This window comes from Akebia trifoliata, chromosome 13 (genome assembly GCF_017979445.1).
Source record: "Akebia trifoliata isolate Shusen 1 chromosome 13, ASM1797944v1, whole genome shotgun sequence".
In the NCBI taxonomy this organism is placed as follows: Eukaryota; Viridiplantae; Streptophyta; class Magnoliopsida; order Ranunculales; family Lardizabalaceae; genus Akebia; species Akebia trifoliata.
In genome coordinates this window covers 26,334,352-26,343,594 of record NC_141387.1, presented here as the reverse complement: position 1 = coordinate 26,343,594, position 9,243 = coordinate 26,334,352, and the positions used below count along the sequence as shown (strand labels likewise).

The 9,243-nt window shown below is 41.8% G+C and overlaps 1 protein-coding gene across 1 annotated transcript; it reads left to right on the top strand.

Annotated features, from left to right (window-relative positions):
• The first annotated feature begins 4,111 nt into the window (after positions 1 to 4,111).
• Positions 4,112 to 5,623, top strand: LOC147388143 (uncharacterized). Its single transcript, XM_086420289.1, has 4 exons — positions 4,112 to 4,366; positions 4,522 to 4,784; positions 5,000 to 5,344; positions 5,431 to 5,623. The coding sequence occupies exons 1-4, from the start codon at positions 4,112 to 4,114 to the stop codon at positions 5,621 to 5,623; spliced, it is 1,056 nt and encodes a 351-aa protein (XP_086276415.1).
• The last annotated feature ends 3,620 nt before the right edge of the window (positions 5,624 to 9,243 follow it).

The window sequence follows — 9,243 nt, the reverse complement described above, 5'->3', positions numbered from 1 at the left end:
TAACTCTTATGTTTCCAAGTTTTAATTAACTCGATTGATATTTTAAAATGAGTCATCTTGTATCTTGAGTCAATGTGATGGTCGATTCACATCACCTCTCTCACCAAATAGCATACAAGATCAAGATGACTCTTTGTTTTCAACTGATATCATGTGCCCTTACCTCAATTTTCTAAGATGTTTACCAAAAATGTGGGAGGTTCTATCAAAATCATCTTTTTTTTTTTTCACAACAATGTTTTAAAAACGAAGCTGTCAATTGAAATAAAAAATGTATCAAATTGATCAAACCATATTAAACCCTCAAATTGACTCCTCAAATTGGCATACTCAATCAACTCCTTGACGTGGGCTGTGCCAAAACCATATGCTTTATGCCTCAGGATACACAATTGCAATCCTCATATGCACAACTGCATAGATTTATGTGGATGTGCGGTTGCGTATCCCAAGGCATAAAGTCTATGGTTCTAGCACACCCCATGTCAAGGAATCGATTGAATATGCCAAGATGCTGACGTTTTGGATCCGTGTCAATAAAAACCATCATTCACGTGTATAGATTAAACAAAGATATGAGAAATATTTTCCTGACTCACTTAGTAAATGTAGAGGAATAAAATTTCCTAGCCTCAAGATTAGAAGATCTCCCGATGCATGATATGACCGGGTAGATCGAATATTGGGTCATGTTGTTTCATCTAGGGGAATTGAGGTAGATAAAGCTAAAGTTGATATTATTCAATCTTTACCTTATCCCACTAGTGTGTGGAAAGTTCGTTCTTTTCTTGGACATGCAGGTTTTTACCAAAAATTCATCAAGGACTTATTCAAAATAACATTACCCTTATGCAAGTTGCTACAAAAGAATGTGACTTTTGAGTTCGATGAGGCATGTAAAAAGGCATTAGATAAATTGAAGGAACTGTTGACTTCTACCCCAATTATCCAACCTCCTAACTGACCGATCTGTCATGAATCGGATATTGACCGATCAGTCATGAATCAGAGATTGACTGAGAAGTTAGCAACCTGTAAAGAAAATTAGCCCCAATCCCAAGATATTTGGGATTTAATTGAAGTATTCTAGGAAAATTCCAATTTAATAAGAGATCCAATGATAAAGAAGGGAAAACTATTGAAGAAGCAAAAGAATGATCCTCTGCCTATAAAAGGATGAGGAAATCATAAGAAAAGGTATGAAAAAAAGCATCCACTCCACTAGGGAATACTACATATTGTTATTTTTCAAAACTTAACTTTAGCATCGGAGGCATTGATTTTAGGGACAAAGAAATCGATTTGAAAAAGATCGAAAGATTAAACGTCCTCACAACGAAAGGTGCTCACGAAAATGCCATCCACAATTGGTGCCGTCCATAGGAATTTCTTGGATAAAAGCCACGACATACACATGGCAAACACTAGGAATGCAGGGTGAAAAGTCGCTGCAAGGACGGAAGCACTGGGAGTAGAGGCCGTTGATCTGACAACAGTTATGGGGGCAGGCCCAAAATGGACAAGATTACCAACCCGCCGCGGGAATTCAACAGTTACTGGTGCAGATCAGGGACAATCTGCAAGAAAATTTGGAGCGTCAATCGGAGGAAATTTGATCATTAAGGCGGGAGAATAAGCGTCTGAGGTAGCAAAGAGGTGTGGAGTCTAGAAATCGCAAAAGAACTGACAGAAATGGGGGCCTGCACTCTGGAAACCATGACCCCTAAGAAAGAAATTAATGGAATCAAGCTATTACGGAACAGTACGTGCAACCACATCCTCTTACCCTTGATGAAGTAGAACATCTTTTAAGACGAAGAGAGAAGGATGTTGTGAAATGAGGAAAGGTCGGCCGACTTGTTCAATCAATCAAAGATTTGAGGGCCTCCCCATTCACTGCCACTGTGCAGAACGCAGAGCCTCCGAAGAAATTCCACATGCCAAGTTTGATTCCTTCTACGAAACCAAAGCCCTGTGGAGCATGTAATGCATTACAAGAATATGATGGTTTTGCACCAAGGAAACGACGCACTGATCTGCAAATTATTCCCCTCCACACTGAGATCAGGTGTGCTGTCTTGATTTTAGGGTCTTCCGTGGTCCAGTACATCCATAATAGGCGAAAGAAGGTTAGAGTCAATGTCCTGTTCTATTTGCGACAAGAAGAAAATGAAAGTGTCTGAGACTTCACAACTTGTTTTAAGACACAACTCCTCTCGGTCGAAAGTCCAGAAGATGGTATGGTAGTTCAAGCATACGTCAATGTGGTCATACCAAGTACCAAATTACACAAGGAGCTAGTCACCAATCCTCCAGAAAAGATGGAAGACCTTTATGTGGTGGTTGAGAAATTCATCACCTTGGAGGAGACTTTGCAAAGTAGGTCTCGTGAAACGGTGGCTGTGGCGAACACTGCACCTCCCCCCAGCATGAAACAGGGAAGTAAAATAAAGGAAGAAGGCAAAGGATCTAATAGGGGAAAAGCAAGGAAAACAACAAATCAAAATTCATGGAATTCAAGGAAACTTCTCACCCCTGACAGTGAGACCTTTAGAAATATTGAGGTATATCAAAGACGACCCGAGCCTTCAAAAAGAGCCGATAAACTATAGGGGACGGTCGGGGATGCCATACTACAAGTACCACCCGACTGACAGTTGTTGGAGGCTGAAACATATTATCCAGGACATGATCGACAGAGACAAACTCATAAGCTATGTAGCAACCGTTATGGCTGAACCTGGAGGACAGAATTTTCCATCCCCACCACAGCGAGACCCCCAAACTAGGGAAGATAAAGGCCGAAGAGTGGTGAATATGATAGTGGCAGAACTAAAATCTGACGAGATAACGGGAATTCATCTGCGTACAAAGATCAGGAAGTACAACACGAACAAGAAGTTTATCAAGTTACAAAAGGGGCAGTAGTGGCTCGAGTGCTAGAATCAATTTGGGGAGATAAAGCAACAGTTTTTACGTCGGGAAACTTGGATGGGATATCTAGCTCATATAATTATGCCCTCATTATTACCCTGGACGTAGGTCCGGTAGACTTGAGAAAGATACTTATCGACACAGGTAGTGCGGTCAACATCTTGTTTCTATCAACTGCAGAGCGGATGGACGTGGTTGGAGGAATGGAACGGTCAGATGTCAGTATCTACACGTTCAATGGAAGCCCATTGGTCCCCACAGGAGAGGTTACATTTCCCGTGATAGTAGGGCATGAGGTCGTCATGACCAAATATGTGGTAATAAACACCAGCTCTGCTTATAATGTCATCTTGGAGAGAAAATGGATCCACTCTATGCAAGCAATACCTTCCACGTTCCACCAGATCGTACACTTCCCGACCCGAAGAGGGCCAATGGAAATATGGGGAGATCAGGCAATGGCTCGGCAGTGCTATCACAGTGCTGTAAGGGAGGGGCGGAAGAAGGAGTTTCAAGATAAAGTCGAGGAAATAAGAGTTAATGCCATTAGCCCAAACGGACAATAGAAATTATAGAACAGGCCGCCCCCTGAATGAGTTTCTACAGTGGAACAAGTAGTAGAAGTAGATCTAGGAGAGAGCGGTAGTCATCTGACCTTCATAGGTTCAGAACTGAAGAAGGAAGAATCAAGCAGGATGATAGAGTTCGTGAGAAAGAATAAGGATGACTTTGTTTGGACCTTAGAGGACATGCCCAGTATAGACCCTCAGGTAGCCAGTCACCGGTTACATGTAGATCTCAATTTTTGACCTGTTTAGCAAAAACCTTGGAGGCTCACGTCGAGGTTGAGGCAAGCAGTAAATGAGGAAGTAGCAAAACTATTAAAGGTTGGGTTCATAAGGGAAATACAATTACCAAGATGGATCACGAATATCGTAGCAGTGCCAAAGAAAGACGGTCGAGTAAGGGTTTACATCGATTTCACTAATTTAAATTGAGCATGCGCGAAAGATGGTTTCCCACTTCCAAGAATAGACTGACTGGTAGACACTACGATAAGACATAAGAGGCTGTCGTTCATGGACGGTACTCAGGTTATAACTAGATCTCACTCACCCCTGAGGATCAGGAGAAAACTACATTTATCACCGAACAAAGACTCTTTTGTTATACAGTAATGCCCTTCGAACTAAAGAATGCAGGGGCTACGTATCAGAGGCTAGTAACAAAGATGTTCAAGGATAAGCTAGGAGACATAATGGAAATGTATATTGATGATATGTTAGTAAAAAGTAAGCGGTCGGAAGATCATATGGCTCATCTAGAAGACACCTTTGCCCATATTAAAGAGTACAAGATGCGCCTTAATCTGAAGAAATGCACGTTCGGTGTATCCTCTGGAAAGTTTCTGGGATACATGGTTACAAGAAGAGTAATAAAAGCCAACCTGGATCAAATAAGATCATTAATTGGAATGCACCAGCCAATGTGAAACAGGTGCAGAAGTTGGCAAGACAAATAGCTGCACTCAACAAGTTCATATCAAGATCTTTAGATAAATGACGACCTATGTTTACTCTGTTGAAGAAGGGAATGGGGTTCATGTGGTCTGAAGAGTGCGAAAAAGCATTCTCTAATCTAAAAATGTATCTTGGCTCTTCTCCAATCTTGAGTAAGCCAATAGACGATGAAATTATGGGGATGTACTTGGCAGCCATACCAACAGCAATCAGTTCTATTTTGTTCAAGGCGGAAGAGAAGAAAGAACTGCCTATATACTTTGTGAGTAAAATGCTGGGAAGATCAGAAGTGAAATATAGCCGAACGGAGAAGATCGGGCTTGCACTAGTGTATTTGGCCCAAAAACTCAGGCCATATTTCCAAACTCATAAAATTAGAATCACAACAGATTACCCATTGAGGGAGATATTATAGAGGGATGAAAAATCCCGGAAGATAGCAAAATGGGTAGTCGCACTAGGGGAATTTAAACTAGTTTTCAAACCCATGAACGCCTAGAAAGATTAGGTGGTTGCTGATCTCTTGGCGGATTTCCTCATGGAAGACCCTTACTGGAAGAAGAAGAAGAAGAGGTAAAACCCCCAGAAGACAATGTACCTGACCTGATGAGTCTAGAAATCGGATGGAGGTTATTCGTAGATGGGTCGGTAAACTTCAACGAGTCTGGAACGGGCACGGTATTGGTTACGCCGAACAACGACCGACTGGAAAAAACTGTCAAGCTTGGATTAGGTGCATCGAATAATGAAGTAGAGTATGAAGCAATGCTAAGCAGTTTGAGAATGGCACGAGAATTAAAGATCTCAGAATTACAAGTTTATTCAGATTCTCAACTTGTTGTTGGGCAATGCAGAAGGACATACCAGGTGAAAGATAATAGGATGGCAAAGTATGTAAAACTCATACTAAAAAAAATGGTGAGTTTCAAAAAAGTGAAAATATACAGAATATACAGAGATGATAACAGTTATGCAGATTTGTTAGCATACATTGCCTCAATGCTCGAACCATCCCCGTTGAATTTCAGGCTCGCACAAGCATTGACCACAAAGAAAAAGAATATTGCATGCAGGTAGACACCAATCCAGGCTGGGGAAAGGAGATCATAAGCTACCTTGGATCAGGGGTGCTGCCAGAGGATAGGAAAAAAACTAGGAAGCTGAAGTGAACAACAGGGCATTATGTCCTTATAGATGGACATCTCTTCCGAATGTCTTAAGAGGAGCCACATTTAAAGTACGTGAATTCCGAAAAAATACAATTGATCCTCGGGGAGATATGCAAGGGCGCTTGCGGAAACCACTTAAGAGGCAGATCATTGGCTCACAAGGCTCTCTCACAAGGACATTATTGGCCCTATATGCAAGAAGATGCTAAAAAATACATTCAAAAATGCGACAAAGGCCAAAAACATGCGCATATGATTCGCCAACCCTCTGAAGAACTCCATTCAATACTTAGCCCCTAGCCCTTAGCAATATGGGGGTTAGATACAATAGGACCATTTCCCCGATCCGTTGGGAGGAGGGAATTCCTTCTTGTCGGGACAGATTATTTCACCAAGTGGATTGAGGCCATCTCGTTAGCTCAGATTCGGGAGGAGGAAGTGGTGAAATTCCTATGGGAGCATATTATAACCAGATTCAGGATACCTCATACCATTATAACTGATAATGAGAAACAGTTTATAGGCAGGAAGGTTTCCATTTATTGTGAAGAGTATGGTATCCTGAGAGTAAATTCAATTCCGAGGTATCCCTAGGGGAACGGGCAAGCAGAAGCATCCAACAAAGCAATACTTAGTAACTTGAAGAAGAGGTTGGACGAGAGGAAAGGACGGTGGGCAGACGAATTACACATTGTGCTATGGGCATACCGAACTACCACATGAAGGGGACCGGGGTTGTCACCTTTCGCCTTGACCTATGGAATAGAAGCAGTAATCCCAACTGAAATTCAAGTACCAACAACTCGAACATGAATAGCTATAGACATAACAAATGACGAATTGTTGGCTCAAAATTTGGACTAGATGGACGAAACAAGGGAAAAAGTCTTAGAAAAGCTCAATAGGTACCCTCACGTATTGAAGAGATCCTACGATCGAAAAATGCGAAGAAGGGAGTTTAAGCAAGAGGACCTTGTGCTGAGAAAAGTCTTCCAGAATACATAGGACCGGAACAACGAGAAGCTCGGGGAGAATTGGGAAGGCCCATATGTAATAGACAAAGTTGGACAGGCTGGGGCATATTACTTAAGAACGCCATCTGGAGATTCAATCGGATCCCCGTGGAATGTCTTCAACCTCAAAAGGTATTTTTAGTAATAAAATATTTAGATCTGTTAGAATGGGTTTATCTATGTAACAGTCCATTTTATTCCTTCTCAAAAGTTTTTTGTTTCTCAATACCTATGTGATAACACTGTTATTTGAGATCCATTTAGTTCTCAAAAATTTCAAACTCAATATGGTCAGTTCCTCACAGACCCGAGCGTCACTCCATTCGATGATTAACGCGAAACTCAATATGGCCAATTCCTCATGGACCCGAGCGTCACTCCATTCGATGATTGATGTGAAACTCAATATGACCGGTTCCTCACAGACCCGAGCGTCACTCCATTCGATGATTGACACGAAACTCAATATGGCTGATTCCTCATGGACCCAAGCGTCACTCAATCTTTTGGTTGATGTGAAACTCAATATGGCTGGTTCCTCATGGACCCGAGCGTCACTCAATTTGATGATTGACGTGAAACTCAATATGGTCAACTCCTCACGGACCTGGGCGTCACCCTATTCGATGATTAATACGAAAAGTCAATATAGCATGTTTATCATGGACACGACTGCCACCTATTTTTGAATGACAAGAGACTCATTAAAGTTAATAAATCGAGAATCCGAGCGCCACGAATCTAATAATACTCGGATACTCGATATGACAGATTTTTGGTGTAGTAGTAACATCCTAAAAAAATTTACTACTCATGGATGCATGGAAATATATGCAAACCCACAAATTACAGCAAGAATATTAAACATTCATTAACCAAAAGTTCATTACAAGAAACAAAAACAAAATTACATGAGCAATCACTTCTCGATTGGATCAGAGCCATTAAGTGTAGAGGAAGAAGGGTCGGTGATGTTGTGGGTTGGGGGCAGTGAAGGAGTCCCTTCAGGATGAGATACAATTCGTAGAGCAAGAAGATCAGCTTCTTACTTGGAAGTCAACCGCCTTTCTTCTTCCAAAGCATCTTCCCATTTTTTCACATTTTCGTCTAACTGGCGTTAAAGTTCAGACTTTTGCTCCTCAAGAATCTTGGAATGCAAGGCTTCTTTTTCTTCAACTTCTTTCTTCATTTGATCAACCTGACCTTTTAGAGCCAACACGATCTGGTTTCTCTGAGTCAGATGGGTTTGAAGGTTTTCGAGTTGTTTCCAGAGACTCTCGACTTGACTTTTGAGTTCATAATTTTCCTTATATTTCGCCTCTAAGGAACAGAGGGAGGATCGAACACCTTATAGTGCATCCAATCGGCCTCATGCAAAGGCAAACAATCCGTGCTACACCTGAAGAGCAGACATCGAGTGAAGATCAGAGGGATAAAAAGAGAGAAATACCAAGAGTGCAAAATACGTTACCTGGGCCATTTGGTTGCAAAGGTTATCAAGGAAAGTCACTTGATCTTTCTCTAGAAGATCGAAAGCTATCTTCTTGTCACTAGGAAGAAAGCTCCCTTCTATCAGGATGCGCGCAACGACCCAAGAGGAACCCTTACATTAAGAAATTTTTCCTTGGAGGAAAGATCCCTAACATGAGCATTTTCTTGGTTTTTTACCCCTGTAGCGTCGACTAGAGGAGAATCTCTCTTTTGTTTTTTTCCTTGGTGGTCAGAGCTAGGCTATTCGATTGAATGGGCCGTAATATCCTCTCCTAAGGGAGGAAGAGTCAGAGGCGAAGAAATAGTGAGGGATGAGTTAGATGGGGGAAGCACTGATACTGGCACAGGTGGGATTTCGAAGGCAGGGCATTTCCTCATTGAGGGTTTTCGTGTAACTAGCTGGGAAGACATTTCATCCTCAGAGTCAGATTTAGAACTCCCGAGAGAAGAGGAGGAAGAGGTAGTAGATGATAAAATGGTAGTCTGAAAACGGTGGCAAGACCCCCTCTTAGATCGTAAGAAAGTGGTGAGAGGAAGAGCTGGAGAAAGGGAAATGAGCTTGTCTTTAAATTCTTTGTCGGCAAGAATGGACTCGAGAACGGGGGCAGAAGGAGGGTTTCTGTCCTTTACGCCTACAAAAACAAAAGAAAGAAAAGCATTAATTTAAGAGGAGGAAATTTGAACTGGTACTTAATAAAGGTACTACAATTACCCCTACCAGCCCAATTAAAGTAATGATTTTTAAGGCCAAGACTTAACTGGCTTTCAGCATATTCCCTTGAACCCTATGAGTTTCACAGGGTACAAGAACCACTTTTTATCGATCTCAGGTAGTTGGAGCAGAATTTCCCGACCTTTTTTCTTCCTCAAATAGAAAAATCCAGGTCGTTTGGGGGCATTTGAAAGCTTGTACTCGACACGAATGTCGACTAAACCAAGCCTATTACCCTCGGGGATCAGACGGAAAAAATTCCCTATCATTTGCCCAGGGGACTTGTAGTTGAAGTTCAACACCTCTCGGGTCAAGGGGGATAAGGGAACCCTAAGACTCGCTCTGAATTGACCCCAGAGTACGACGGTTGTGTCCCTTTTCCCAGGTCTTATTGGGGTCAGGAA

Bases quoted from the DNA above. Each gene is read 5' to 3' on its own strand.
- LOC147388143 (XM_086420289.1), top strand. From the start codon at position 4,112: ATGCCCTTCGAACTAAAGAATGCAGGGGCTACGTATCAGAGGCTAGTA. The intron at 4,785-4,999 runs GTATTTGGCCCA...TCCTCATGGAAG, and splicing joins AAGATCGGGCTTGCACTAGT to ACCCTTACTGGAAGAAGAAG. The intron at 5,345-5,430 runs GTATGTAAAACT...ACAGTTATGCAG, and splicing joins AAAGATAATAGGATGGCAAA to ATTTGTTAGCATACATTGCC.